Genomic DNA, 16,578 nt, shown 5'->3' with positions numbered 1-16,578 from the left:
ATATGTATATGTACAGTACAGCTCTCAGTACTGAAAGTGTATTTGTCAGGGACAGGTTAATCCTGACACTGTTGTGAGGCTGGGGACACCCTTTGTATGCAAGCAGGCCTCCTTCTTCCTGTGTGTGTGCTTGTTCATCTCAAGCCGTGTCCATAGCAACAGGATTGTGTGTATCCAAGTTCTAAGAACGGGTCCTTGATGACTGACATCGCTTATTACCAATCGGCAAGCGCCAATTTCTCTCACTAGCCAATAAACAGAGAGCAAACTTGTAGTAAGGGGCGTGCTTACACCACCTGTTGAGTGATCGCTGCGTCCATAGTTTCAGGCGGAAGGCTGCGGCTGCTGTTCGGAGTCTCCTCACCCCGGTGTCTCCGGTCCTGGAAGGTGATGTGACGGGCGTGCATTGTACAACGGCTGGGTGTTCTGCACTCTGCGCTGTTACTTTTATGTCACTTTAAAGTTGTGTGAGAAGTGTACAGAACGGGTGTGCGGGGTCATTACAGATGTTATAAGTGGGCAGAGGCCGGGTGCAGAATATCAATGGCACCTTGTGGGGAATACAACTTATTATGGAGAAGTGGGGTCACCAATGTAATATATATGGGGTGTAGAGGGGTCACCTGTGTAATATATATTTTGACCCACGGAAGTATTGCTTTCAGATTCCAGTTTAATATTGTCATTTTTGCAGAAGGTCTCACTCTGACAAATTTTGTAGATGATGTTGTACACATCTACGACACACGACTGAGAGGGGATGGAATGGAAAGCCACTGTCAGGAGTATAAGACAGGCCGCTGACTGGAGATGATCTGCTAAGAGAGAAATGTTTTAGTATAATGTCATTGTTCTTCTTGGTTTTGGCCTAATATTCTAGATACCACAGCTTGCATTGCACAACTCATTCATACAATGCTGACCACAATGTGCAGAATGCAGTCCTTCATTGCATTTTCACTTCTTAAAAAAGTAGAATATAACTCATGTGACCAGGCCTTCTTTCAAACCTGCATTCTTAGGGGATTTCAAACTATAAATCAAATATAATGGCTTCAGTATATTATTTATCAGGTTAATTATTATATATTCAGTAGATTATTATATCTTCAAAAAACTCAATAATTCATGCACTCCCATTTGCAAATGAATTATTAACTATTGTTAATACATTTTGTGTTGTTTTATAGAAACATGTTTTTGGGTTGTATGAAGGTACCTAAAATGTTCCTTAAGTTAAGTTTTTCAGATGTTAGAAAAGAACTGATATTTGTGAAGATAATGGGGAAGTGGTACCATAATCCACAATTACACTTTTTATTCATCTAATACCAGTGTTCTCCCCGGCCCCTTTTAGCTGGGCACACCACCCAGCACTTTCAGCAAACACCCGGCTGTTTTTGGGTGGTTACTGAAGAGTTGGGTCACAATACAGGGGCCACCACTTGCCTACAGTTTTCTACAAAAATTTCTGGGTTGAGCACTGTAATCCAATATATAAGATTTTTCTAGCATGTGGAGACCTTACAGTTCCGCCTCATCAATGTCCTTAGAAGGTTCTGGATGCTCCCCAGAGGCAGCCATAATAACAAGATACTTGTGATAACTAGATCTAGCCTACAGGGGATTGTAACAAGCAGGGGACAGTCATAGGTGCTCATTAAATGAAAAGTGAGATTTGCAGCTTGTCACTGCTGAGTGAGAGTTGGAATATTGATGACTTGTATGAGGGGAAGCAGATTGTTTATATCTGTTACATGCAGGTAGATACCTAGTTGTTATGGAAAGCCTTGCAGTACTCGGTGCTTGGTGAACCCGCATGTAGCACTCATGTGACCCCCCCCCTTGTCTTCTGTAAAACATCATACAGACATCAATTAGACATCAGAAATGATCATTCATGATGGTTTCCGGTGACAGATGAACGAATACGCTCTGTACACCCATCGCTGTTCTGTTCCATATAGAGGGGGGAGGATGAGTGAGTGGCACCCTGATCTGGTCTCCTACATAGAAATGCACAGCAATCATTCCCCATCTGTTGGTCATCAATCCACCATTAATCCATTGATTGATGAACAATGTTGGGGGACAGCTGCACAAGTCACGTCAGCTGCACACGACCGTTCATCCTAATCACATGACGTGTGTACATAATGTAAGCAATCTATTTATTACCCTCACTGAGTATTCTTTTTTACAAAATGGACTTGATTTATTAAAGCTCTCCAAGGCTGGAGAAATTACACTTTCACCAGTGAACCTGGGTGATCAAGCAAACCTGGAATGGATTTCATCCAGGATTGAGAACATTCTCCAACTAATAGCAAGAAATCCATTCCAGGTTTGCTGGATCACCCAGGTTCACTGGTGAAAGTGTATCTTCTCCAGCTTTGGAGAACTTTTAAAAATCTGACTCTTTGAATCTGGAACTGGAAATAATTTTGATGAATACCCAAAAACACAGCAGACACATGTGCAGCATTTCACTCTGGTCATGTGATTCCTGAAAGAAAGTGATTGGTCGGAGATGTTGGAATATTTCTACATATGATTCAATATGTGTGCAGTTTAGATTTACCAGTCTGTTCACTGCACAAATTAATGAAGAACAAAAGAACAATTGGTAGTGAACAGTAAGAAGTACATTTTACTTCAGATTTTTATTTAATTGGAAGTTGAAAATAGGTGAAATATCTGCCAACGTCTACTCTCGTCTCTAGTCTCGGCAATTAAACAAATGGCTGGGGTGTGAATGAAAGGTGAAAATGTTCTGAGCGTCTGTAGTGAATTTATAGGTATGCAAAATAAAAATATTTTTTTAAGCTCTGTATAGAGTGGGAATAGAATAGATCGCCCTCATCAAAAAATTTCTGCTGTCTCTTTGGGAGAATTCCTTTCATTTCCTGTCCCAAAAATGCAACAGGAAGAGGTAATTTCTTAAGTGAGGGAAAATTTCCTTCCAGATACCATAGTGGTGAACAGAACAGATATTCCCAGGGCACCATTAGAAGTTTTACCTTCAGCTCTTATTCTGAGGACACTAAAATGTTGGCTTTCCCTTCTCATTTAGTCCTGGCGGTAATAGAAAAAGTGAGTCCACCTAGCGGGGTCACAGATTTTCCTGCCAGCCATGGTTACAAAGCACAGTGATAGTGATGTAGAGGTTTGCTGGTGTCCCCCCCATTCAAAATACGCCAAATTCTTGATCACAATACTTTGTATTTTTCTAAAAAAAGGCTTAATAATAAAAAACTACATTTTATTTTAGGAAATGTCTGATTTTAATTTATGATGGTGTCATATTGTAGTGATTCCTGCTGTATTAGTAACTAACTTCCTGATTTCTCCCACATCTTATAGATGGCGGGTACAGCAAGACATGACCGTGAGATGGCCATGCAGGCCAAGAAGAACCTGAGCACCTGCACAGATCCATTGGAAAAACTCCGATTACAATGTCTGGCCAGGGGCTCCGCTGGGATCAAGGGATTAGGAAGGTGAGCAGAATGCTAAGAATATGGCCTTTTTTTAATAAAGCTCTCCAAGGCTGGAGAAGATACACTTTCATCAGTGAACCTGGGTAATCCAGCAAACCTGAAATGGATCAGGTCCAGGATTGAAAACATTTGCTAACAAATAGCTAATGACTTTTAGGAAATTCATTGCAGGTTTGCTGGATCACCCAGCTTCACTGATGAAAGTGTATCCTCTCCAGCCTTGGAAAGCTTTAGTAAATCAGGTCCAGTAAGAGAGGTCAGAGGTGCCCAGAAAATACCCTATGAGGCTCAACATTCCCCCATGTTTTGGATTCAGTTTATGGCAATCATAGGGGTCTGTTTATATAGCAGGGAATCTGGCAGTCACTGAAACAAACACAGACACAAACCGTTGAAGAAAAGTGATCTGGAAGAATCAGATAATGTTTCAATAAATGTCAGATTCACTGCTTTATAAATTGAGCTCTTTGTGTTAGGTTCAGAATTTTTTTTTCTGGAGCATGTGATAAAGTAAGGAATGTAAAGGTGAGGGATTGCTGTACAGAAGCTGGTATTCCCTCCCATGTATTTGCTTTGATAGATATCTGTTATCCTAATTAGATTCTTACCTACAAAGGTAAAAAGTGTCCTTCAATTATTAATCTGTATTCCAGACAGTACATGTCAGAATGTCGGTATCGATTTCCTTTCTTTTAGTAGTGTTGTAAAGTGTAATGTACTTCGGAGATATGAAGGTTATAAAAAGGCTTCATGTTGCTTATGTCATAGCCGATATGTAGCCGATATAACCCCCTTTTTTAAGGAATGGCACTTCACATTCATGTCCATTTCACACCATTCACATCTTTCATTACCCCCGTATATAGCAGTTGTTCTGACATCAGTAACTTTGGCCCTTTTCATGTTTCAGTGTGGAAGATTTTATCCACTATTTATAATATATACCTATATTATATACTTTTTATTTTTTATTTAAAATTTTATTATTTTTATAAAAGTCCACTCTGTCTTTCCCTATCCACTTTAGCTCTTGTACCTCTATAAGCTTCTATGCACCAAAGCAATTATTACATTTACTCTTTGGCCCTCATTGCTTAAAAAGGAGGTAAACCCAAAAACCACCCAAAACAAAAAAAACACACTTACCTTCATTCCTGCAGAACAGTCGATCGGTCCAGAGGTTTCTTCCATCGGGTCCTGCGTTGTCCCCGTATCCATCTTCGGGCCGGCACGCTAGGTGCCACCATCTTCTCCTCTTCTTCAGGGTTCTTCTTCCTACGTCACATGATGCAGGCGCCAGATCGGGTGACGTAGAAGGGGGAAAAAAATGCCCATCTTACTGCGTTATTTTGGCGAAAGGACTCCTTTTGCGCCTACATAAAACGGTTGTCTACCCTTTTATGTAAAGTGAAATTTTTTAATTTAGGTACGCTTTAAGGTGACAAAGTTAAATATAATTTTTTTGGGGATAACCTCGGCTTTCTTTAAGTTCCACTTTAAAAATGGCAATAAGGCAGGGCAGAAAGGGGCAGAAAGGTAAAGGCAATATCCCTTCTGCAATAAACATTCTTACCTGCCTGGTCAACATCCTAATCTAAATTGCTGAATTGTACAGCCCAGGGTTGGTTGCTGGGATTCCCAGCACATCCATTTGGCCCCTGCAGTTGCCGGGACCACATGAACCAGTTACATTAACCCAGCCCAGCCAGTAAGGATGGCTGAAGATCAGAACAAGGAAGAGAAGTAGGAAGAAGATGGCGGCATCCGTGACAGACCAGGGAGAGGTGAGTATAAATAGGGTTTAGTTTTGCTTTAAAAGTAGTTTTACTACACTAAATCGACACTAAAATGTTTTTTTAGAGCTGATAAAGGTTAACTAAGGGTTATTAGGAGGTTAAATAGTTAAATATTTTTTTTCCTAATTTGTAAGATCTTACCACTAAGATCAATTTATTTCAAAATGTTAATAAAATCATTTACATTCCAATGCCAAATAATGCTAACTGAAAAAGCAATATTACCAGTCTTTCCTTTTCCTGGTGTTTGTTATCTGTTATCCTTGTGCAAACAATGTGTACTAAAATAATGAGCTTCAAACATCTGTACCTTTACCTGAACTCGTCTGAATCACGTAAGAAAGATTGCCAATGAAATTTCATAAAACTTTCTTAATTGCAAAGAATGTCATGGCCCTGAAGGTCTGATATTTCATGATTCTACTGCTTTGTAGCAGAACTTGTCATATTAAAAGGAGAACTAAAGCCAAAATTTCCAAAGCGCGTTAAAAAATTTGCCACACCATTATTACTGAAAGGCTTCACATGTTCACATTGGCCATGGTTGCAGTGTGTTTACTGATTCTTCATGCCAATAAACAGCTACCTCTCAGGGGACACTGTATGGAGGCATCTCCCTGTTGCAGCCCCATGGAGAATGAATGGGGGCAGCACTGAGAGGTATTAGTACTAGTTATGGCTGTGACTGTGCAGCTAGCAAGGTGCAAGCCATGTTGGATCACCATATCCTAATGCAGATCGCTACTTAAAGGAACAGACTTTTAAGTACCTGGAATGGTGAAACTGCCTTGGTTTTACCTTCTCATGAACCCAGAGCCAACAGTAAGATCCCTATGGTAGAGATTATTTTTTAGATGAGCATAGAAGGGGAAAAGCTTCTAATTGCAAAACATACAAAACAGGATCATTGTTCAAGAAAGAACTGATTGTAAGAACAAAATGTCTCATGTTGTTTTTTGTGATTTCACTTATTTCTTCAGAGTATTTAAGATCATGGATGATGATAACAGCAGGAGCCTGGATTTCAAGGAGTTTATTAAAGGTCTGAATGACTATGGAGTGATGATAGACAAAGCAGAAGCTCAACAGCTTTTCAGCTTTTTTGACAAAGATGGTAGTGGAACAATAGACTTTGATGAATTCCTGGTTACTTTAAGGGTAAGTCAACTTATGACAATGTTTTGTCTTATTTAAATAGACAATCTACCCATCAGTGCTCAATTTTGAATAGACACTGCCAAGCTTAGTCATGAGCTGCCCCTCTGTGTCGTGGTGACTTCCGTGTGGAAATCCCCACTCTTGGGTCCCTAACTCTGCCTCTCTGCTGGAGGTATTACCATTACATAGTTTTTAATGGCGTAACAGTATGAGGGAATGACCGGTAAAGTTAGCATATGTAATAATTGGCTTTGCTGCAGCGGGTGGTCATAGGTGGGCAAATATCTCAAGGCAATTTTAGCATCTGAAAAATAGGGTAGGACTCCTAGGGTTGTCCTAAAGGGTATGTACACTTAACCTTTTCAATCACCTGCCCCTGTGTGATAATTTGGATCCCCAACCATTCCTCTGGTTCTGTAGAGTAGGGAAGGAGGGGGAAAGGTTAGCTTGGTGGTGGTGGAGGGGTGGGGGGCAAAGGATATATTTTTAATCCTGATCTTTACCAAAGAACTGAATTTGGTGGTAGAACTGGGGGTGCAATTGGGACAATAATGGCTAGTTTATCAATCAGGTTAGTTGAAAAGAACAGGCTTTTACTAAAGCTTATTCAATTTGTATTATAATAAAAAGATAATTTTGCTTTATATCAAACCCAGCTTAGACCTCTGCAGCTGGGTATGTTTGAGGATGAAGAAAAGACCTTTGGAGGGGCGATTGTAGGTGGGGGGCATCTGTCTCTTTAATAGCAGATATTCAATTTCTGTTTTTGTTTTCTGTCCAGCCGCCAATGTCTAATGCAAGGAAAGAGATCATCATGCAGGCGTTTAGGAAGCTCGACAAAACGGGAGATGGCCTTGTAACTATTGAGGACTTACGGGGAGTGTATAATGCAAAATACCATCCAAAATACCAGAATGGGGAGTGGACAGAAGATCAGGTCTTTAGGAGCTTTCTAGATAACTTTGACTCACCGTATGATAAAGATGGACAGGTAAGAATTTTTTTCTAAATATATATTTTGTAAAAATGTAGATCTATCTTCTTTCTTTCTTTCTTTCTCTCTTTCTTTCTTTCTTTCTCTCTTTCTTTCTTTCTCTCTCTCTTTCTTTCTCTCTTTCTTTCTTTCTCTCTCTCTTTCTTTCTCTCTCTCTTTCTTTCTTTCTCTCTCTCTTTCTTTCTTTCTTTCTCTCTCTCTTTCTTTCTTTCTCTCTCTCTTTCTTTCTCTCTCTCTTTCTTCCTTTCTCTCTTTCTTTCTCTCTCTTTCTCTCCTCTCTTTTCAGATTTAGCTATCATTTGTTGTCCCTTAGTGAATGACCTAGGTAATGGAGGTGCATACTTTTATCTCCCCCTTTATAAATCACTGTCATTGTGCTTTTTGTGTGTAGCTCCCTACACACCCCACTGTGGTCACCAAGAGATTTGGGTTGTACAGCATCGCTGGCCGTCCCATCTTTTGGCACCCTGAAAGCTCTGCTCAGTTTTTTTTGTAAAAAATAATAGGATGTTTAAAGCTTTTTTCTAGGCAAAAATCGAAATGTATCCACAATCTTTCAGGGGTTTTACCTTTCTAAATTTACAGGTATTATGTTGGATGCCACCAGCAAAGAAATAATGATGAAACTGTTCATTTGTGTTTTCATAGTTACACTAATATTTCACCATAACAAACTGTCTTTTCACCCAAGTTGTTCTTTCCCCTAGGGGTTCTTTTTCTACCCAACAGGGAAAAAGTTTTTAGAGAAAAAAAAGGTTTCTTCATTTTTGTTGTCTTGTGATCATAACAGGTGACTCCGGATGAATTCACAAACTACTATGCCGGGGTTAGCGCATCAATCGATACTGATGTATATTTTATCACCATGATGAAGAACGCCTGGAGACTATAAGTGTATGGCCTCAATAACAAGCAACATGTTATATTACTAACATATGACACCAACCCACCTTCACCTATGTCATTGTCAAGAGTGTGGGCACGCTTGTGTGACACTGACACTAATCCTACTAACCATGGCTAAATATGTTTTGGTTTTAGTTGTAATATTTTATTTTAGGGTCATGTGTTGAATCAACGCTCTTTAGTTATTCACTTCCTGACTAACACTGACATTACCAAAATATTGTATGCGTATTTTGCGTACAAAGAGAGCAGCCAAGCAGAACAAATACTGACTTTATACTGTGGGTCAAGCAGAACTAAATATTCGTTTTCAAAATCAGCAGTCTGGCAGGGCTTTCTTGCAGAAGGTTACAGGTGATGTCCCTTGTGCAATAAAACATACTCACCTGCCTGATTGCTGTCTTCATCTGTCAAAAATCTCTGAGCTGTACATATCCAGGGGATACCCTAAAATAAAGTGACAGGGTAGTAATGTGTGAAAACTGAAAAAGTTGCACAAATGTCTTATGTTGGAAAAAAGTTTAGACAAAATGTTTGGTGGTTAGTGAGAAGGTGAAAATTAATACAATTTTTACTTTTTTCAATGGTTGCAGTATGATTTAAATTACATCAGATTGTTAGGGCAGATAAACATGAAAAGAACTCATTCTTATGGTTTCTGGGTACCCACTGACAACCACTACGAACCTGGAAGTGGTAGCAAACGTGTAAGCATTTAGCTCCCACAATCTGGCAAGGGTGTTACAAATATGTCTGTAGGAGTTCCGCTTAAAAACAGAACTAAACTCCTAAAAACTGTGAGCAGTCAGGTCATTTATTGCAGAATATTATTACACAGTATTTACAAAAGCGCCAGCATATTACACAGCACTTTACAAAGTCCATTGGTATGTCACTAGCTATCGCTCAAAGGAGCTCATAATCTAATATCCTTACCATACTCATATGTCAAAAATACAGTCTAAGGACAATTTTGTGGGAAAGCACTTAACCTAACTGCATGTTTTTGGAATGTGGGAGGAAACTCACACAAACACAGGGAGAACCTGCAAACTGCGTGCAGATAGTGTCCTGGCTGAGATTCAAACCTGGGACCCAACACTGCAAAGACCAGACTGCTAACCACTGAGCCACCGTGCTGAAAATACAGGCATTCTCCTTTTTGAAATAAAACGTGCCTGATAGCAATTTTTAAATTACACTCTCCTGTCCCTGCTCCTTCGCTGGCACTGCCAACCTAATTGGCAAAGCTCCTGCACAGGTGTATGGGAATTAATTTATTCCCTGCATCCAGGCGTATTTTTCTATGTTAAGTTTGGTTCTGCTTTAAAATGTAATCTTAACCATTTATTATAGAGCAGTATGGGTTATATGCACAATAGAAGCTATTTGCCTTTAAAAAATCCTGGTTGAGTTACTAAAGGATTATAGGCTGTTCCCACATCAATAAGGGATCTTCCCTGTCAAAGGCTATTATATTACCTAGCTTAGTAAAGGCGATGAAGCTCTGCTGACTTCAACCATCCAAAGAACAAAAATAGTATTTTAGATCAGTGGTCGCCAACCTTTTCGGTCCCATGGAGCACTAAAATTACCGACTCCGGACCGTGCATGTGCACGGAGCCGGGTGTCACTGAAAGGGGGAGAAACCTCCCCAATAGGGACGTCATGATGCCAGAACCCCGTCCACTCTCCCATTACAGGTTCAGATCCAGGGACACAGCCCGCCCACTTCCCTGAGCCTGGGATTTGTATGGCAGACGTGGTCCGCAGCTCTGGCTTGTGCGCTCCGCCAGCAGGGTCCTTCTCGTGATCCAGCTCGGGGGCACACCGTCCAGAGCCGCTGACTACCAAACTTTTTCTCACTGACCACTGGTTGGCAACCACTGTTTTAGATTGCCTTGCACATGATTTGGTATTCCTTTCAATGTGAATTATCCTTACATTTACTAAGGTAGGTGAATTATCACCTTACATGATAAGTGAACAGCCTAAATTCTCTACCTTTGGGCCTGATTTATTAAAGCTGTCCGAGGCTGCAGGGGATACACTTTCACCAGTGAACCTGGGTGATACAGGAAACCTGGAATGTATTTCCTAAAATATTTTAGTATTAGCTAGCAAATGTTTTGAATCCTGGACCAGATAAATTCCAAGTTTGCTGATGAACGTTTATCCTCTCCAGCCTTGGAGAGCTTTAATAAATCAGCCCCAGTGTATCTGATTAAAACTTCATAAACCCCCCTTGCTAAACAAAACATGGAGGAAGGATGAGGACCTACTCCTTTGACTACCCAATTACTCATTTAGCTTTGTGGAAATTGAAGTTTGAGCTACAGCACCCTGTAAACAGATATTCTTTAAAAGACTTGGTAGGTAATTGTGTTTTTAAATCCCAAATGCAAATTGCAGTTTTTAAGTCCTAAACATTTAAAAAAATTATATATCTTGCTTTTAATAATAGGACATACAAGCACTACCAGCTATCTATCAGCTGATAATACTTAGAGCTCTCTTTTTGAAAAACGAAATCAGACATTCTCTCAATCATTCACTTGTGGGAATCTTCCAGGTCCGTGTGTTTCAATGGCACCAGGGAATGTTTGAGGGAATGTCAGATTCCCTGTTTTATGAATACAGCCCTAAGAGCAGTATTATACTTTCAGACTTAAAAATACAAATTATTCTTTTATTTTAGGATTTCTACTTCTTAAAGGAGACCCAGACTTTAATATGTAATAATTCTAATTGTAATATCTAATGTAATATCTAATTCTTCTTACTAACCTTTGTTGCTGTTTTAATTGATGTGGCTGTGGTGCTTTCCTCTAACAGTAATTTTTAAATCTTTCTGGTATGGGCTTTATTTATGAAGTTTGCTGTGCCTGGTATATATTCTCCTATTTCTATAAACACATTATGTGATATATTGTATGTTATTATGCTTTGTTCAGAACTGTTATCTGTTTTCAATGTGAGAGATATTCTTCCTACTGACCATCACACTAATGTACTGTGAGCTGTGGATATAATAATTATAGCAGGGGTTTCCCAAGAGTAGTGTTGGTTTTCGAATTTGGGTTGTCCTTATATTCGACTCGAATATGGCTGTTCTTATTCAGATAGACCTATTACCTATTACTTACCTTTTTCACAGTAACTGACCTGAAATAAAGTTCCCATGGTCAATGGGCTGTACTTATCAATGATCATTGATAAGTACAGCTCAGGGACCGTGGAAACCTGGACCGTGGGAACCTGTGGTCACAGCTGATTGGAGGCTTGTGGGTGCAAGGCTTGTGCCTCCAATAAGCTGTGACTGCAGGCGTACTGAACTCATATGACCTCTTAATAAAGATTCTCCATTGGGAGGTCATTTGAGTTCAGTACGCCTTCTTGATTTTTTTCTTGCCTTGTACAGTGTTGTGCAGAGCTGGGGGAGTCTTGACATGTCTTTTTAAATGTATTTGGAGGCTGAAAAAGCTCTACACAGTCCCGAAAAATAACCCAAATTTTCCCCCTAATTGATTTTAATCAACTGGAGGGAACAATATTGGCCTATTCAATCAAAAAGCCGTCAAATCGAATAGTGACATATTCGACCAACACTACCCAAGACCTGAAAGATATTTTAAGGGTTCCCCTATGTTATAAAGGTCAAGGAACAGTGAGCTAGAATAATACCTATGGTCAATTCCTTGTCTATGCACTATGCAAGTTGACATTGATACCCGTAGACTATAGTTTCTAAAACATAAAAGCTAAGACTCAGACAGTACAGTCATTTTATCCATTTCCTATTAAAATGTAAAAGAAGTTTGCTTATAACTGTTTATTTTCCGGCACAGATATTTGCATTCCCTTCACTTTAGTAAATCACATTTACAATGAAATGTCCATACAGACAAATTGAAGCACAGCAATTATTAACTGGTACTGAAAAAATAGCTGATTGTACTGACCTGTGTTACACATTTGTCAGATATGCAATATTTTCAAAGGGGATATTTCAAGAGACACTAAAAATATGCAACACGGAGAAGCCTCATCACCCCAAGACAGTCTTACCAGCTGCATTTATATTTTACCTGTACTACTACCTGCTAGACAGATCTGGTATTCCCATTCTTAGTATACTGACCTGGAACAAATGTACAAAACAGGAATTCTGACTATGCATGTGTTAATTACATGCTGATTCAGGGTTAGAGGCTTAGAACATGCAAAACAACTATGAAAAGAATCATCTTTGTGGCACAGAAATGGCAGAGAAATGGGTGTTATGCCCAATTCGACAGTGGTGTCAAGAGTATGCAATGTAACATAGACCTGAATAATGACAGGTTAAACAACTTTAAAGTTTTACTAGTACAAAGTTCATCTCCTAACTCACGAAAGCCAAGTTTACTGATTGAGTGTGGCTTGAACAAGCTCTGTTGAGTGCAGATTGCAGCTGTTTGTTTACATGTTTGCTATATTCCCTGTTTAAAGCACAAGAACAGCTAACAGCCAAATATAAATTACAGGCCAGCAATTAAAATAAAATATATAAAAAAACATTTTTTTTTCTTTGCTTTCCTTTTCTCACTTTCAATACAGAGCTGTAGTACCTCTTTTACACCACTAGATGCCCTCAGCTTTCTGAGTGGACCACAGCTCTGAGTGACTAAGAGCCAACTCTGTCTTACTGCAGTGGCGCCATCACTAGGCTCAGAGTGCTATTGCATTGTATGGCAATATAACATATGGGTAAATGAATCCTTCTTGGATTTAGGTTTAGAAGACTTACCAGTGCTGCTAAAATCATTCTTATTGCTATCATAAAATACTGAACCAAAGACAGACAGACAACTGTTTTTTAGAAGGAGGTTATCAGGGGCAGTTTTGATATATTTCATACTACAGCTCCCCCTCAGATAAAGCAGGCTAATATTTTGTTATAAGCTGCATGTAAATCAGCCTCAACCCCCCTTGAAAATAATGACAAATCAGCCTTATGAAAGCCCCTATCTTCCTCATGGCGGATCTCATTTTCTTCTCTGCATTTCTTGTTCCAGGTTACAAAAGATGAATTTTTAAACTATTACTCTGGAGTCAGCGCCTCAATCGACAGCGACGTTTACTTTGTATTGATGATGAAGAACGCCTGGAAATTGTGATATCTATATATATATTTTTATACCGTGTTTTAGCATTTTTTTTTCTATTTGCAAGAGACATTAATGTAAGACCATTATTTGGTTGAACACCAATCCCTCTTCTGTCAATTTTGTGTAAAGTATTTTAAATGGAAACATATAACCGGATTTATATATTACACAATTGGCCCTGAAAAAAAGTATGAATATTCCAATGTATTTTAAATGTAGCTCTGTGTGTATTGGCCCTTACATAGGGCAATGACCTTCTTTCCTTACCATGTGACAGTGTTTTAGCCTTGTATTGGCTTTTCAAGCTAGGGCACTGCAGCATTGGAAGAGTAGAAGGTCACATTCTTCCCATATGCAAAAATAATGATTACCTAAAGTCACAGATTCTGTTTGAAGCCTAATTCAGGACAGTTTCTATTGACTTCATACTGCTGTCTTTGTCGCTGGTGACCACACATTCAAGGACTGGATGGAGAGGGCAACACAACTATTTGAAAAGTCCAGTGAGTCTTTATTACAGTATAAATATAGCACCGACATAATATGTAGTGCTGTATAATAAATAGGGGTTGTAAATGACAGATACAGTGACACATGAGAAGGAGAGGACCCTGTCCCAAAGCTTACAATCTAAAAGATTGCCACAAAAAGTATCCATTGCGGTCTCGCCAGATTCCTCTCGTTCAGCGCTTTATTCTGGCCAACAATAGAGGCAAAAAAAAATGTTATACGGGAACAATAAAGACTTAACTGGACTTCAAATAGATGTGGCTCTCTCCCTCTATCATATGGAGGTTATGGTGACCCCCTGGTGGTCCAGCCAACAAATAGAGGAGAACAACCAAACTAACGGGTCCAACTCTCCACCTTGCCTATTGACCAAACGGGAATCTGTGGGGTCAAATACAGCAATGGAAACTGGACAAAGACTTAACCTTTCCACTTTACATAGAAGGCTAAACATGTTTAGGCTGGAGTTGGGCTTTAACAGTATGAATATTTTAATTGATTGGGCAAATGTTGTTTATGTTTGACTGGTACGAATTATTACCCTTCACTCAGTACCCAAATTCTCTTAATCTTTTAATGATGTTTAGATGCCAAGCCCAAATTTAGCATGTGTTGTTCAATGAAAAATAATTGTATTCAATTTTATTTGTATACCCAAATGATGTTTATCATCTTATTAACAACATATTTAAAATTATTATTTTAGTACTGTAACTGTATTGGATAGTTACACTATTAAATAGATGGCACTGCAGATCTGAACATCACCAGAAGATGGCAGTGTTCATCTGCAGAAAAAAGCTTTTTATTTTTATTGATGGAACCTGGATGTGATCTATGTGACAATGCTACAGCCTTTAATAGGCTGTCATTTTCTCTGGGATTTAGAATCAGTAACTATGCAAAAAAAGGACCTGAGTGTGGACAGAAAGGGGGTTAATAAGACCCCAAACAGTAACCCATTCATAACTTCTTCTCAATGCCTGAGCAACCAATTGCCATGTCTGTACATTGTCATGGTGGTGGCAAGAAAATCATTAGATCTGCATTACATTTGAGTATAACTAAGTACTAAGAGGTTAAACCAGCGATTTCCAATCACTGTGCCGCAGCTCATAAGTGTGCCATGAGAGATTGTCAGGTGTTACCTAATTTCACTTAATTGGTCAGAAAAAAAAAGATAAATTATTTTCAGTAGTGACAGGCAGAACAGTTAAATACTCTTCCACTAGATGGCAGCAGGTAGCTAATTACCCTATAAATGTTACATTTTTTGTTTGGTGGCATGCCGTGCATGTACAATATGCGCAGTGATTCAAATAAGGTTGTAAAACATTGGGTTAAACAAACAATACAAGTATCATGCAGCAACACTGGTTGTTTTAGATTGTGATTGTCCCTTGTAATAAATATAAATGATGGCACAAACCTATCTTGAATGAATTGTGCTTTTCTCCCGTCCTGTTCTCAGGTGACAATGGTTCTTCCTCCCTAGCTTGTTTCTGCAGTTTGTGTCCACTGAGTCTTCTAAGCTGTGATAACATAATGCCGGTACTCCTAGAGGAATGTAATATAGAAGAATGAATCCCCGGCATCCCTTTATACATTCTTCTTTTCTGTGTAGTCATCCAACTGATCTGCAGATTGCAGAGGACCCCAGGAATAATGTGTGATGACTTCCTTGATTACACAGAATAAAAGCAGGAACATCCAATGTGTCCAGTGATAGGCGCAGAACAAAGAGTAGGTGTTTGTATATGTAGTATTTAAAGTTACTTTTTGAGGTCCTGGATAGTGGGGCAAATACTGGATAACCCCACTCACCTTCAGACAGGTAGGAATCCTGACAATTTTTTTTTTACAAATCGTGAAGGTAAGAAAGATTTGGTTCATCTTATTTAATTTCATGAACAATACTGAGCTGTGGAATACAAGATCTAATTTTTACACACTTAGTTATACTTTAGGTGTCAGCAGGTGAGATGTTGGCTTATTAGGTGAGAGCGCCTCTTTGAGATCCATTGATTCTCTGATAACTCTTGCTCCAAAATTTGGCCCCCATACATGCCCTGTGTGGCTGTGATCAGACAACCAATCAGCAGTGATAAGATTATTGTTACTCCTATGATTTATCATTGCAGGCAGAATAAAAAGGTTTGCTTGTACTTACCTCTCCATCAGTGTATATGAATCCTGTATACATTTCTGTCATTATGTTTCAGATTGGGATTTGTTCAACCAATGAATGTCACTCTTTTAACTCACTGTTGTATTTATTTCTCTGAAGTGTCTGTGATTTTTGTCCATTGCTTTTTTTTATATGATTCTTCTGTGTCTGTGAATTAAAATTGCCGACTGGCAGTCAAAACCTGGTCAGCATAGTCATGTCACTGTGATAATATATGGAAACCAATACAATTATGACATCTTGCTAATAACTCATACAATCTCTAATTTCTTTGAGATTATATGAGGTCCTTCTGTAGTAGTTCGTTTTGGTAAATCTAAAGGCCTCACTTACATCAATGCAATGCAATGGCAGGTTACATGTGTTGTGTTCAGAC

General features: G+C 39.0%; 1 protein-coding gene across 1 annotated transcript; it reads left to right on the top strand.

Moving 5' to 3' along the window:
- The first annotated feature begins 293 nt into the window (after positions 1–293).
- CAPSL (calcyphosine like) lies at positions 294–16,386 on the top strand. Its single transcript, XM_072416591.1, has 6 exons — positions 294–387; positions 3,364–3,500; positions 6,277–6,454; positions 7,236–7,445; positions 8,239–8,342; positions 13,412–16,386. The coding sequence occupies exons 2-5, from the start codon at positions 3,364–3,366 to the stop codon at positions 8,338–8,340; spliced, it is 627 nt and encodes a 208-aa protein (XP_072272692.1). The 5' UTR covers positions 294–387; the 3' UTR covers positions 8,341–8,342; positions 13,412–16,386.
- The last annotated feature ends 192 nt before the right edge of the window (positions 16,387–16,578 follow it).

This window comes from Pyxicephalus adspersus, chromosome 6, assembly GCF_032062135.1.
Source record: "Pyxicephalus adspersus chromosome 6, UCB_Pads_2.0, whole genome shotgun sequence".
Lineage (NCBI taxonomy): Eukaryota > Metazoa > Chordata > Amphibia > Anura > Pyxicephalidae > Pyxicephalus > Pyxicephalus adspersus.
The sequence above is the reverse complement of the archived record's forward strand: the minus strand, read 5'-3'. Positions and strand labels throughout refer to the sequence as shown.

What these genes read in the sequence shown, in the direction of transcription:
- CAPSL (XM_072416591.1), top strand. Translation starts at nt 3,364, where the DNA reads ATGGCGGGTACAGCAAGACATGACCGTGAGATGGCCATGCAGGCCAAG. An exon ending in AATTCCTGGTTACTTTAAGG is followed by an intron (nt 6,455 to 7,235) that starts GTAAGTCAACTT and finishes TTTTCTGTCCAG; the next exon opens with CCGCCAATGTCTAATGCAAG. An exon ending in CGTATGATAAAGATGGACAG is followed by an intron (nt 7,446 to 8,238) that starts GTAAGAATTTTT and finishes TGATCATAACAG; the next exon opens with GTGACTCCGGATGAATTCAC.